Here is a 15,508-nt window from a genome sequence, read left to right as displayed (position 1 = left end):
CTTCAAATGCACTTATAGCGCGCCGCTTTGACTTTCCTCGTCTCTCGGTGGGCACCTGCAATTATTATCCATTTCTCTCACCATGGTGGAACACAGTGGTTTGGATATTATGTGTCTCAACAAGTACTGTCACAGCTCTTCCTCATCATCCAGCTCCGAGCAAGAGAAGAAGATTTTCACTAAACTCAAACTCAATTTGTCAGGGGACTATCCGAGGAAGAACGCAGAGATCCTCAGCGGTCAGTACGGAACCAATGTGCTCCTGATCGGTGCGGCGTTGATGCTGGCCGTGGCCAACCATGGCCCCTCTGTCAAAGAAGAACACCTGCTCTCCTTTATCACCTGCCTCATGATCCTCCAGCTGATCTGGATGATGTGGTACATCCTGGTACGGGACAGACAGAAGAACACCCAGACTGAGAAAGACGTCCACGCCACTACATGTTGGATCAGAGGCAAGTCTGAGGGAGGTTTGGGGAAGATAAAGGCGCAACTACATTTTACAGGCTTTTTTTAAAATTACTTATTAACCTGTATAAAATATTTACAAGAGTTAAGGGTTTGGGGTTTGACAAATAAAAGCAAAACTGCAAAAATATCTATGCGTAAAGCAAACTTTGCATTATTTATACGTTGATTCTTTGATTTTTTTTTTTTTTTTCCTTTGCAGGTGGTTTGACTCTCCTTGCTCTGCTTTCACTGATTATGGACGCTTTCCGAATCGGGTATTATGTTGGTTACCACTCTTGTGTGTCGGCCGTGCTTGGAGTATATCCTGTCATCCATGCAACTCACACCATTGCACAGGTAAGTTTACAACCCCACTTTAATTTCAATAAAGTGATAATCTTTCAGCAGCGTTAGACACTCTGCCTTTTTTTTTTCTGTGCACCACTTAACCAGGTAGGTCTTGGAATAATGTAGTCTTTGTTGTTCAGGCGAGTACAGAGTTGCTGCGACAATATAATCCTATCATTGTCCATGTTATTAGAGTGTAACTGCATATGAAAAGGGAAATCCTTCTGGTAACTGACTTGTATAGTTTTTGTGATGTACATTTGTACAGTTTGGGTAAGAATTGAATAAATGACTGTGTTTTGACTGATTTATTGTCCTATAAAGTTTAACAGTGACTTTTTATTTTGCTTCTGGTGACTGGTTTAGGTGCATTTTCTATGGTTTCACATTAAAGATGTCATCAAGTCCTTTGAAACATTTGAGAGGTATGTGAAATGTTTCTGCTGCTGCTGCTCTTACACCACTTTTGATTCACCTGTAAACATTGTGATGTTACATAATTATGAAATATATCAACAGTATTGACATAAACTGTCATTCTCTTACAAATGCAAAATAATCAAGATAATTGTGCCGTACCACTACCACATGCGTTCAGATGACAGGTTGTCAACCTAGCTGTCATTTGTTTGTCTTTTCAGATTTGGTGTAATCCATGCAGTCTTTACAAACCTTCTCTTGTGGGGCAACGGTGTGATGTCGGAGGCAGAGCACTTCTTGAACAACCATATGAAGCGTCTCTCCGCAATGGGCAAAGGAAACCTCACTATAGGTAAGGGCCAAAGGGTCGATTGCTGGCTTGTACCTCGAAGAAAAGTACAATAGTCCACTTGAGAACTCACTTCAATGGATGAAAGAAAAAGGAAGGAGAGGAGGGTTGCGAGGGGATGGGAGGTTAGCCCGGCAGCCCAGCAGGTCTTGTTTGTGTCGAACGTCTCTCTATTAGGTTTCAAGAGGCACATAGTGTTGCTAGTGCTGAAGCCCCCACCCCAGCCCTTTCCCCACACTTTAGCCACCACCACCCTCCTTGGCAACCCCCCGCTTGACCTCAGACGGCTTTGTCCCAGGCTGCCTACTCCCAAGGGTGCTGCAATTACAGTAACTGATACATCTAAGCCTAGGGTTGGGGGGTTCGCCTGCTCCTCCTCATATCCGGCTGACTGTGAGGCTGGCTGCACCATGACTGTTGTTCCCTTTTAATTAAAGGGTGCAGGACCATAGTGGTGGCCTTTGGGGGGTAACGAGAGGGAGGAGGGCGGGGGCACACGGCAGGGTTTTGTTGACATGATCTCTAGAGGGCAACAGCATTGCCATAGTGTCCTGGCTTCAGGTTTACAAGAAGTGAGTAAGTATAAAAAGTGCATTGTCATCAGCATCAGTGTTTAGCTAATGAGTGAAATTCAAATGAGGAGAATATGAATTATGAATGCAGATTACTGTAGAAAAGGACCGAGTTGTGCTGCATTAAAATGACTCATACAATTAAAAAACAAAAAGAATGTATGAAATATTTATGAACAATGTACTATAACAATAAAACTGCTATCAAGAGTAAACTGAATGTTTTATCACAATGCTGCAAACATTTTAAATAATAAAAAACAAATCAAGAGCATCTTCTTAAGATCTGTATCTGAAATCAGTGTAAAGGGAAAAAAACATGACACTTCATTGCTGTACCGGTGGTAACATAAATGAAGAGTTAACTATTAAATACCTCAATTGTCTTCTTAGCTTTGTAGTAAATTAAACTGCTCCCATATGATATTAAGTACAAAAGTGAGATGACGCAGGAGCAGAAGGATGTCAAATCCCACTAAACTGAAGCTACACTTCAAAACGCGGATATTCTACTCGCTCACGGTGCTTCTAATTTTGCCTCAGGGTTTTTAAAGCGTTCAGGTCAAAGATAACATCAAGGTCAGAAGTTTAACACACGCCTTTTACTAAATGTACTCAAAGTACTGAGTTTTTCCACAACTTCACAAACATTTCCTTTCAAAATATATTTCCTCTTTTCAAGAATTAGGCCCTTTTATGGAATTTTATTATGTACTATTTTCAAATAATTGTACAGAGACCTTTTACATTTCTACTTTTATTTGAGTGCATCTCAGAGGGTCAAAGGTTTCGAACATCACTTTACTATTATTAGACTTCAGTGGTGTTTACGTTAATTAAAATGCATGTGACGGATGAAGTTTAAAAATATCCACATAATTCTCTTCCTCATAATGCCTTCAGATTTATGATGAAACTTATGACTCTAATAATGTGATTATACAGTAATAAATAATAAGATGCACTGTTTGTTGCCCATTTTAGTTTGAATACTATTCTTTAATGATGCTACTTTTTTTTTTTTCTTTTAACTTGTCTTGTCCAGCATCCTAACAGCAGAATGGTAGTCTGGCTGCCTTTTGGTGCTGAATGATGCTACATTTTAATAGCAAGCAAATATATGATGCATGTTCAGCCCCTGTTGGATGGATCTATACATATAATTCCATCAGATGCTGCTCCAACCTCTTCTATATAGGATATGGATTTTTAAATATTTAGTTTCTGGCTTTTCTTTCTAGAACACTATTAGCACCGTGTTCTTGTAATCATATGTTATAAGACAGAACATATGTCTGTTTTATTTTCCTGACCTCTCATGCATGTCTATCTGTTTTTTTGTTTTGTTTCTTTTTTTGCAGTTCTCTCAGAGCCTCACTGTAATTGCACCACCAGCACTTGCTCCATGTTCTCCAGCAGCCTGTACTACCTGTATCCATTCAACATCGAGTACCACATCTTCGTCTCGGCAATGCTCTTCGTCATGTGGAAGAACATCGGACGAACCATCGACCTTTCTACAAACCAAAAACGAATGGCCACCAAAACCCAAGGTTTGAACTTAGGCCCCATTCTGGGACTAGTTGCCCTGGCTAGTACTATCGGGGTGCTTGTGGTCTACATCACTCATGTTGAACAGTCTTTTCACACACGCCAGTCAGCTGTGTCCATGTTTTACATTTACGGTATTGTCATGCTCATATCCATGTGTTCTGCTGCTGCTTCTGGTCTGCTCATATACCGAGCTCAGCACATGCCCCTGGACACTTCCAAAAACCCGTCCAGGCAGTTGGACACAGAGCTGCTGTTTGGATCTTCTATCGGCTCATGGCTGGTGTCTTGGTGTAGCATAGTGGCAGTGTTAGGCACCGAGAGCAGCCCTCCGTACCGCTGGACCAACCTCATCTTCTCTATGCTCGTTGTTTTAGAGAAGTACGTCCAGAACCTTTTCATTATAGAGTCACTTTATCGCCGAGAGGAAGACAGAGAAAGAGAGGACCCAGAGTTACCAGCTGCTCCAGAAATCTTCTCTGTGACTTCCTCTTTGGCCCCACCTTACAACGGTATCATCAACCGAGCCTATGTGACTCCAGACCGGGGCTGTGTCACCTTGGAGAGCGAGCAGGAGGAGAACGGACAAGTGTACAAATGTCCGAGGAAGCCCTCTGAGGTTCCGCTGACTGTTGGAACCAAAGTAGTGGAGCCTACAAAATTAAAGAGGAAAATCCTGAAGAACATTGCTGTCTTCCTAACAATGTGCAACATTTCGGTAAGCATTCTTACTTGTCAAATTAACGTCTCACTGAAGAATAAGTTTGTCCAAAGTCTGCTCTAAAAGTGTTTGCTAAGTGTTTACTAAGTGTTTAATTGGATCCAAAACAGATTTATACATCTGCAACACCAACTCATCTTCCTGCAGTCTTTGTGTCTTTGTCAGCAACAGAAAATACAAACTGTGGCTTTCAGTGCTTTGTTTTCTTTCAGCTGTGGATCCTTCCCGCCTTCGGCTGCCGACCACAGTACGACAATGGGTTGGAAGAGGAGACATTCGGCTTCAGCATATGGACCACAGTTCTCAATTTTGCCATTCCCTTAAACCTTTTCTACCGCATGCACTCTGTTGCTTCGCTGTTCGAGGTGTTCCGCCGGGTCTGACAGAAAAAGCAGATGATTGACAATGCTCCTGATAACATGCACAAGAACACTTGTCACTACCAGCTCCCAAGAATGTCTCACAGCGCAGGTCAGCCGTTCAGGAGGCAGTCTGGGTCACACTCCAACAGACTTGAAAGGAAGCCGCGGAGACAAACAAAATGTCGATCCCCCTGTGAAGGGATTACAGTGGAAGACGAACCTATTAGCCTACGTTCCTTGAAGAATTACCATGTAAAGCAAGGGTTTATTAAATACGGCTTTGGTTTCAACAGTTTAAAAGGGCCCTTGTGATTGTTGTTTTGTAGTCACATTCCAGTAGACTTTGCTCACAGGTACATCATAAAATATAAGACCTATATCTGAAGCTTGAACTTTTTCATTAATAATGATTTAAAGTGTAGAATAGACAACTCAAGCTCACTTGATAACAGAAGAGTACTACAGTTAAACAACTGAAACACTTGTGACTGTCAAGTAGCTAATAAGGTATTTGTACTGTAATACACAGAGCCACGGTGATATACCCATGTACTTTTTAATCTACATTTGAAATATGGATACGCTCTATGGGAAAGGTTCTCGTTCACTTAGTAGTTCAAGTAGTTTAGATACATGGCATGCACCACTTGAGCTACAAGAATAGTGACAATCCTAACACAGCACTATATTTGGACGATGTATAATAATGTGTTGGACTATAGTTCTCAGAGTTAGCACCTGCCTCTCAGACATTTACAGTTCTCCTGTGTCCTTGTACGCAATTCCCTGTCCTGTCGAGGTCAGTGGAAAATTACACTATTGAAATGATTTATTTATCAAAAATGTTTCCCTTCTCCTCACTAATAAAAACTAATTTGTGTATGTTAACGTTTAATATTGTTCAACAGGGTATATTTTAAATGGGGGGATCTGCTGATGCTTGATCTTTACTGTAATCAATACTCCTACTGTATATTAGATCAGCTGCATTATAGTTAGATCTACATAAAACATATTTGTGAAGAGAAGCACTGTTGCTATACCACAACAAACATTGTGTTTACACCCAAGGGATCAGCATTTACAGTCATCCCAGTCTTTTTTACAATATGTAATAGTTCTGGGACACAATACATGTAGGCGTACTGTATTAGTCTGGGTGTAGTCAGTCAGACCTCTAGTCAGTTCTCAACTTGGTGCTATCCACTGTATGTGTTCTCAGTATCCATGTGCCAACCTGTGGTTAAACCCTTGTGTTTTTTAGGTACAAACTGCAATATTATATCATCTTTGTAAACACTATCATGCTGATCAAAAATCATTATCCATACACTGTGATACAATTTGTGAAGGCCATTGCAATAACATGGTGCTCATATGGAATTATATGTAAAATAATGATGAATGTTTTTTTTTTCTTTTTCTTTAGCCTTTTAAAATAAAGGTAGTCGTTTTTTTTTAGTATACAAACCTGTCACGTTTCTTATGTCTTCATGGGTTAATATTTACTTTTTTAAAGTTTGGATCTGCCTTCTAACTTTCTGCCTGTTAATTGACCTGACGAGCAAATGCAGTAGAATTTTCCGCCACTGGATGGCGCCAGTTGTTTGCTTGTTGAACTTTCAGTTGGGCACTAGAAAAGCCCCTACTGGGTTTCTGCTCGGTTGCTCCTTTGTAAAATTTTCTTTCTGTTAAAATGATAGCCTACAACATATAAAGACATAGTTAAATATATGTGTAAGTATAATTAATATCATACAGAATACAGCTGAAAACACTAACATTTCATATTATAGATGTTCGTATAGGTCGTATAGGTTATAATACCGACGCATTTTCAGTCATATAGGCAGTAAAATTACACTCAATTGAATATTTTATATTGCATTTTTACACAATGACTTCATTACTTTTTAATTACAAAACCGGAACCACATTTTTAATACTTAACTTTCTGAATGATTATTATTATTAATATGTATCATCAGCCAAATGCAGGCACCATAATTTTAATTTTAGATCATATTAATCCAGTTATATGCAGAAGTAAACATCGGACACACGTTACCTCCTGACATGACATCCCGAGATTATAGGTTACTCTGGAGAATTTGGCATCAGGCGTCGGGAGATTATTTTGACGTAGTGTCAGAACGATTTGACAGGCACGCAGACGTATCTAAAAATATCCGTGACGTTTCAAAGCCGGAAACAGGGCCTCTGCTGCTGTTGCACACAGACGCACCGCAACGCACAGCACCAAGCCTTGGCTTAACATGCCCGCGGAGAGTGTGAATGTGACTCACCTGTCCAGGCATCTTTGGAAAGTGGGTGAGCTGTGACCTTAAGTCTGTGGTCGACAGAGGGCAAACAATGCCAAAACTCAGTGACACTTAAAAAAAAAAAAACTGGTTTCCCTCATTATTTATCGTCCATTTAGAGTAAATATCATAAGAGGGCTGCCTTCTGAAGTTTATTAACTGAATTCGTTAAATACATTTAAGTTAGTCTATAGTGTCCAGTGCTGCCCGGTGGGTTTATGGGAGATTACGTGCCATAAATTAAAGCGTGAAGCAAATTCGATAGATGTGGACATGTGTGATCCCCTCTTGTTGAGCAGACACGCACTGTGAAACGCTTCGGGCTGTTTGCGCTTTCAGCACCACGGACAGTTCTCGGTGCTACTTCTACACACACGCGCACCGTTTGTAAAGTTATGACCTCATTATATCTGCAAAACTAAATAAATGAACCTAACTTACAGTACACCAATAACACATTTTATGCTCGGGGTTTGCACACATTCCTGCACAAAGAGCGCATAACAGCTGTCAGTCCTGTCACCGCATTGTTGTAATCGTGATTAAATTCCAGTTAATGCGCACTGGAGAGGCTAGACAATCACAATACACTTGGTTTTCGATTGATTTAGAGTTTGTGGGCTTCTTCACACCCCTTTTCTAACATGTAATGTCGTGCGTAACACCACACGCACTGCACTGAGGAGGCGTCATGGTGTATGCGCCCAGCCCAGGGAGGTTACTGTGTTGGCTGCAGGGACTCCCTCCTCTCACACCGCGCTCCTCCACACAGGATACCTTGGGCTGAGAGATTCACAGAGGCAGCCAGGTCAAACGACCGCACCGGCACGGCTGCAACATGCGCTCGCCAATGCGTGCTGCGTTTCAGCCCCCCAGCGCACCTGGCACGTCGCTCGGCACAGTTTTAACGCGCTCGTTTCTCTCTTCCCGTCTGTTTTGCTCTTCACATCAGGCTGGCACTCGAGCTGGTCAATGGGGGCAATACGGTGAGTTGCTGATGACTGCGCCAGTCCCCGCGCAAGGAGCAATGGGTTATAGTTTTACATGAAGAGACAAATGGAGAACCCAGCCAAGTACCTCTCATCGGTGCAGGACATGGAGTCTGCGCCGGCACCCCTAGGAGAGATTATGTGGAACAGCACCGAAACGGAGGTGACAAGCGACGGGGGGAAGGATATGGTAGTGCGCACAGTGACGGGCTGTCTGCTGTCCCTGCTCATCTTATGGACTTTGCTGGGGAACATCCTGGTCTGCTCCGCGGTGCTGCGGTTTCGGCACCTACGAACCAAAGTGACCAATATTTTCATCGTCTCCCTGGCTCTGTCGGATTTATTCGTGGCCGTCCTGGTGATGCCGTGGAAAGCTGTGGCGGAGGTGGCGGGTTACTGGCCGTTTGGCACTTTCTGTAATGTCTGGGTCGCTTTTGACATAATGTGCTCCACCGCCTCCATCCTCAACCTCTGCATCATCAGCGTGGATAGATACTGGGCCATCTCGAGCCCCTTTCGCTACGAGAGGAAAATGACCCAGAGAGTTGCCTTTGTTATGATTAGCATCACTTGGACGTTGTCTGTGCTCATTTCATTCATACCAGTCCAGCTAAACTGGCACAAAGCCACGGGTGACGACATGGCTGGGACGCACAACTCTTCCACGAGTCGGCAGATGGAGGAAAACTGCGACTCCAGTTTGAGCAGAGAGTACGCTATATCGTCATCTCTAATAAGTTTCTACATTCCCGTGGCAATTATGATTGTGACTTACACAAGAATATACAGGATAGCACAAATTCAAATCAGGAGAATAGCCTCCTTGGAAAGAGCGGCAGAACACGCGCAAAGTTGCAGGACCAACAGAATAGAGTGCCAACACCACAACACTTTGAAAACGTCGATTAAACGAGAAACCAAAGTGTTCAAAACTCTGTCGGTGATTATGGGTGTGTTTGTGTGTTGCTGGTTACCTTTCTTCGTTCTAAACTGCATGGTCCCGTTCTGCGACAGACCTGCGACGGACCGAGACGCGGGTCTGCCGTGCGTCAGCGAAACGACTTTTAACGTCTTCGTGTGGTTCGGGTGGACCAACTCTTCCCTGAACCCTATCATTTACGCCTTCAACGCAGAGTTCAGGAAGGCCTTTGCCAGTCTTTTGGGCTGCCGCTATTTCTGCTCCAACACACCAGTGGAAACTGTGAACATCAGCAACGAGCTGGTCTCATATAACCAAGATACCCTCATCCATAAGGAAATCGCGAACGCCTATGTCAACATGATCCCAAATGTGGTTGAATGTATTGAGCACGAAGAAACGTTTGACAGGATTTCACAGTTTTCACACAATAATGAAAACGCCACCGACTCAGTTTGTGACTTGGAAGACTGCGAGGCAGATATAAGTCTTGATAGGATGTCACCATTCACTCCCAATGGATTACACTGACTCCAACTTGTGTCTCCCCCCTCCCCGTGCGTATTTGGATGTATTGATAATAATGTCATCGTTAATTCAGTCCCTTCCAAAGCTCCTCGCCACTGGAGCTCACAGGATAGGGTCACCTATACTGAACAGCACCCTTTGCACTGTTGACAGATCCAGTGGCGTGCTTGCAGTGATGGACATAACACAGAGAACAAACCTCTGTAAACCACCAGGCCACCGCTTCATACGCGTCATACAGTATATAAGATGTAATGTTGTTGTCCTGTTCTGAAAAATAATAATGTGTAGGTGTTTATTTACATGACAAGTGACGTTTGTGTTCATTTGTTCAAAGGTTAAGTGTAGATGTTGTTTACTTGAAGGCATTACTTGGAGCATCCGAGTGTTATGTCCATCCACTTGGAGGCAAAAATGTAAAAGACTCCCAGAGGATTCATAATGGAAAACTATTCGCTGCTTAATAACCTCATGTGTATCGAGTGCCCGCCTTTTAACTGAGTAGAAGTACTGAGGGCAGCCTTACAGACAGTGGAACCACGACAGTTTTACTCAAATGCAGTAATTCCAACGCCTTATAGCTTATTCAAAGAAGAGTGCACAATTGTGTTGAGACATGGAAGGAATGTGTTGTATGATAATTAAGTTACATGATGCCAAAATGCAGTATTAAAGTGTTTACCCAACGCACCCCTCCCCTGTGACTCTTCTAGCACACCTGCTCTGCATCACATGTACTCGTCTGCAGTTTGATCCAGGCTCAGATGGCCCAAGGCTCTGATGGGACAAAACATAAAAAAAAGAAAAAAACACAAAATCCCTTGTTAAATTAAATGTACATTAAATATCAACCAATTCAAACCAGCATCAGTGATTAAATCGAAATCAGCAAGAGTCATTTTACTAACAGTTGCTACAATCTGCTATCTTTCATTTCTCATTGAGGCCAAAACTATTGAAAAGTTTCAGCACTTTGGTCATCTCTGTTGTTTTTAAATGTGCTTTATAAATAAATTTGGATAAGATCGGATTGGGTTGCTTTGTTTATTAAGAGTCTGAATTAACAAAAGAAGACACTGAATCATATTGAAGTGTTAGTTTGAATAGTGTCCTGAATGACCAAAGAGCTCAAGAAGTGAATCAGTAACTCAGACACAATAAGGCTACAGCTGTTTGTCAGCTACAGAAAGTGTTGCTATAGAAAGCTCGCACGTGAGGCCACTGGGCCAGTACAACTGGATGTCATATGTCAGCTTTCCCACACCTCTCTATCTTTGTACTGTACAGGTGACCTGATTTGAATGTATACTGCTGTCCTTTTAACAGTGATGTGTGTCATCATTTGTCTAATAAAATGCTACCATGCTGAGAGGAACAGAGTGCTCTGCTATCTTCCAGGTCACATTAGAGTTGAACTTTCTCATGTTACTTGCTCAACTTCACTCCCACACTGCAAAAATCTAAATCCTACCAAGTGTATTTTTCTCATTTCTAGTCAAAATATTGCATCACACTTAAAATAAGACATAATCACCTAAAGAGTAACTTTTCAGTGAGATATAAGAACTTATTTTTAGACAATAGATCTTGAAAATGTTATAATTTTCACCAAGATAATTTTCACTTTTTCCATTGGCAGATTTTTTTTTTTTTTTTGCTTAATTCAATCAAAAAAATCCCCCAATGGAACAAGTGAAAATTATCTTGATAAGATTTCTTTAAATAAGTTTTTCAAGATGTCTAAAAATCAGTTCTTATACCTCACTGAAAAGGTCCTCTTTAGGTGATTATGTCTTATTTTAAGTGTGATGAGATATTTGGACTAGAAATAAGAAAAATACACTTGGTAAGATTTAGGTTTTTGCAGGGCATGTTTGGAATACTTTCTCTTCCTAGTCTTTTTAACATTTGTTTGAAAGTAAAAGTGGCAGAAATCTTTACTGGAGACAGACCCAACTGGATGGTAACCACACTTATCCGTGGGCTCAGACTGTGGATGTTTTGGTTCTGTGGTGTGCATATTTTGCCCTGTTGTTCCTTAACCCATAAAGACCCAAACAGCCACAGGCAACCAAAACCACCTACTGATCTAAACAGTTTAATAACTTCTGATCCACTAGTCCTGTAAATACATGTAAATAATTGGTGTAAAACACAGTTTGTCATCTTTTCATGGTCATCAGATATGACCCATTTGGACATCCAGTGGCTCCATAGTGAATGTGGAAACACTGCCATCTTCTAAAACATTGATTCACCAGTAAAACCCATGGATTTGACTGAAAAAGTCCCTTTTTCTTCAGTTTCCTCTGTTTCTGATATAATAATCCTCAACTTTAATCTGGACTTTTATGAACATCTACATAATCGGTACATTAAATCTAGGAAAATACATGATTTACACTGAAAAAATGCAAAATAAGGAGGACGATATTACAATCACTTCAGAAAAGTTAAATATAGAGAAAAATCATTTGGGAACTGCCACAAAAGTAGCACTGAGTCTTTGTGGGTTAAGGCAGTTCTTTTCAACCTTAGGGTCAGGACCCCATGTGGGGTCGCCTGGAATTCAAACGGGGTTGCCTAAAATTTTTAGCAATTGATGAAAATAAAAATAAAAACTTACTAATAAAAAAACATGGTGAGTTGACAAAGACAATCCCAACACATAAAAGACATGACAAACTGTGAAGCTGAAACTGAAGCATTATGGTACTGTTTATCTTTCAAATGTTCATTGTGGTCAGTTTCAGATGCTGCAGCTCTTTCATAATTCATAGTTTGAGTTCTTGTTTGTTCAGTATTAATTGTCAGCCTTGTAAATACAAGCTGGACTGACTGTACAGAGAAGGAATATATAAGGAAAATAAGATTCAACCTGGCTTTTCTGCCTCCGTCTATAATAATATACATTATATAGCCTAAATGTCGTCTAAAATTAACATTTATTTGCAACATAGTATAGCAAACTATTACATGATGAAAAACAAATAAGTTTTGGCAAAAAAAAAAGTCTGTTTTGAATGTCGGGGGTCGTCAGAAATTTGTGATGTTAAAATGGGGTCACGAGCCAAAAAAGGTTGGAAACCACTGGGTTAAGGACACTTCTTTTGTCTGACCTGTCTCCCTCAGGTTCAGGCAGCTCATATATTTCCTCCAACAGAGGCAGAGAGGTTGGAATCCAGTCGATAAAAGTGTTAGAGCTGTGTATATTTGTAAAATAAAACAAAGTTGACAAGGAACACAAAGGAATCTACTCTGTTCTTGGCAGTAATGAATGTGATATTTCCTATACATGAGCCAGTTCAGTTCCATCAATGGCATACTTCATATTAAGAAAAAACCTTCATGTCAGAACCTGAAGTCAGTGAAACAATGCAATACTTACACAGTGTGTCAAACTGCCAACAGCTGCTGTCAGTTCAGCCTCTGTGCCAGTTCTAAACAACATGTAGTGTGTGCTAAACCCCTCACTGTGCTGGTCTTGTATGGATCTTGGCACACAGGCTCATCAAGTAACACTGCAAATAATAGAAAAAATAAAAGCATAAATCAGTTGACAAGTTTAAAATGGAAAGAGACATTGATGGTAATATAATCTGTAACTGAAAGAAAAAAGAAGCAGCAACTACTAATGATATAGAATAAAGCCATTCTCTGCTGTACGTTCATGTAGTGAGCTAAAATAATTTATTAAAACATTTTTGATTTCTTGATGTCATTTCATGTTTTATTTACAATCCTGTTAATATTTCATCCTGCAAAGAACACCCAAGTACATAAAAGAATTTATGGATTAGGGATGTAATGATTACCAGTATAACGATAAACCACGGTAAAATAGCAGACGGTTAGTATTACCGTTAAAATTCTAATTATCATGATAACCATGTTTGATTACTGCACTTTTAGGGGGAAAAACCTATGTAAAGCTATGCTTTTATGTCAAATATTTGAGTATAGTTTTAATTTATTACAATTTTGATTTTATATACCCAATATTTGGAACCAATATTCACTTTTAAAGTCTTTGAAAAGGTTCATTAAGGAACTTTGTGTTATTTATGCAATAAAGTATGTAAATTTTTCAAATCGGACTTTATATTTTTTTGTGTTTTCTGGCCTTTTATGTTGATATAGTAGGTTAAAGTAAAAAAAATAATAGGCAGATGATATAGATGAAGTTGTGCTGAAGAAAAAGATACCAAACATGGGTATAAGTAAACATTTCTTTATATAGTATATAAAGGCAAAATCAAAAGTACTGAGAAACGGCCAAAATAGGCTCACACCATTAAGGGTTAATATTTGACAGTTTCTGCCAACAGAAGGTACATTGTGCCTCTTATTTTATTTTATTTATTTATTTTTAGATACATCTTGGTTAAATTATTTCAGTGTGAATATAAGTACTTTTTGAACATTTTGAGCACAATTTTAATAATACCGCGATAATAATGATAACCATGATAATTTTGGTCACAATAACCGTGATATGAAATTTTCATATCGTTACATCCCTATTATGGATTTATGGGCCTGATAACGATTAAATCCAGAGCTGTTTATGTTAAATTTGCATTCAGGTTTGCAAAAAGTATAGTTATCTTGTTAAGAGAACTGAAGCATGAGGATTACCCAAAGGAAATGTAATCCAGACATCTAAATCACACCCCCTTTCTGTTGTAAAAGTGTCCCATTTGACACATTTTCCACAAATTAAGGCATCCGTTATCGTACCTCATCAGAGGGAAACTGCGCAGCTGCTGCAGAGGGAATTGGAATGGCACTGAGACAAAAACCTGTTAAGTGAAAGCCCCAGGCAGTACCTCTGTGTTGTTCACCTCCCACCTCCATTCTGTAGGTGATCAGAGCTCCTCAAGGGATGAAATATGGGAGAGGTGGGAGGGGATCGAACCGTGGATCAAAACACGAATGTCAGTCCTGAAAGCGGTGACACTTCAGCGACAACTCCACTGATGTTAATTAAACTTAAAATCACAGGCGCCACCGGGGCAGCTTTGATCACATCAGACCAGGGAGATTGATGCAAGTATAGGCTATAATTAAAGGTCCACATTGGAAGTTTATTCTTCTATAAATTTATCATACACTTACTGACATTGAAATGATCATTCATCATCTTAAGACATTGCCGTAAGACATTTGAGGACAGTTTTCTACACTTTTATTGTGACTTTTTAACTTATAAAGACCCAGCACGACTTTAATATCAGTTCCCAAATTAATTTTTTTTCCTATATCTAACTTTTCTTTAGTGATTTAACATCATTTATTATAAAATTATCCTCTGCATTTTGCTTTTTATCAGCATAAATCAGGTATTTTCCTGTATTTAATTCACTCATCATATACAGTTGTCGAAAAAATTATTAGACCATCAAAAGTCATCAAAAACAATGGTTATGCAATCAAGTACTAACTCCTGTGTGTATCATGTGACTAAAACAGACAGCTAAGAAAACATGGAATGCCTAAAAGCACTGTTTTTGGCAGTACAATGTCATAGATATTGATGTAAGAACTGAAGTGATTTTGGTTATTATCAAGAAAACATGGAAAATGTCTAGATATCAGCTCTGAAATTAAAATCATATGAGCTATTTTTGTTGTTATCATTATATTTGTCCAAACAAATGTACCTTTAGTTGTACCAGGCATTAAAATAAACAACAATTAAAGAAAACAAGGGGTAGTCTGATAATTTTTTCCACGTCAGATTAAAGTGGAGCGTTATTATATCCTTCTGAGACCCAGGAAAGAAAATGTTTTGGCTTTTACCTTTGGCATAATGGAATAGTTTTTCAAATACAATTTTTTATTTTCGTCTAATTTTTTTTAATTGAATGTCCTTTGCAGTGGACAGGATTTTTTTTTAAGTAAAGCTGTGGAACTCTTGCCCCCTACAGAGGACAAAAATGCATTGTTGGGTCTAAGGAGGATATCAAAAACAGAGA

At 39.8% G+C, this 15,508-nt stretch overlaps 2 protein-coding genes across 2 annotated transcripts; both read left to right on the top strand.

The window, feature by feature from the left end:
• The first annotated feature begins 59 nt into the window (after positions 1 to 59).
• otop1 (otopetrin 1) lies at positions 60 to 5,134 on the top strand. Its single transcript, XM_030135095.1, has 6 exons — positions 60 to 455; positions 671 to 807; positions 1,165 to 1,223; positions 1,440 to 1,570; positions 3,501 to 4,408; positions 4,624 to 5,134. Exons 1-6 carry the CDS (start codon positions 83 to 85, stop codon positions 4,792 to 4,794), a joined length of 1,779 nt encoding a protein of 592 aa, XP_029990955.1. The 5' UTR covers positions 60 to 82; the 3' UTR covers positions 4,795 to 5,134.
• A 2,583-nt stretch (positions 5,135 to 7,717) lies between these two features.
• Positions 7,718 to 10,905, top strand: drd5a (dopamine receptor D5a). Its single transcript, XM_030134818.1, has one exon. The coding sequence runs from the start codon at positions 8,139 to 8,141 to the stop codon at positions 9,531 to 9,533; it is 1,395 nt and encodes a 464-aa protein (XP_029990678.1). The 5' UTR covers positions 7,718 to 8,138; the 3' UTR covers positions 9,534 to 10,905.
• Positions 10,906 to 15,508: the final 4,603 nt, after the last annotated feature.

Source organism: Sphaeramia orbicularis, chromosome 5, assembly GCF_902148855.1.
Source record: "Sphaeramia orbicularis chromosome 5, fSphaOr1.1, whole genome shotgun sequence".
In the NCBI taxonomy this organism is placed as follows: Eukaryota; Metazoa; Chordata; class Actinopteri; order Kurtiformes; family Apogonidae; genus Sphaeramia; species Sphaeramia orbicularis.
Note: the sequence above shows the minus strand (reverse complement) of the source record. Positions and strands in the feature narration are given on the sequence as shown.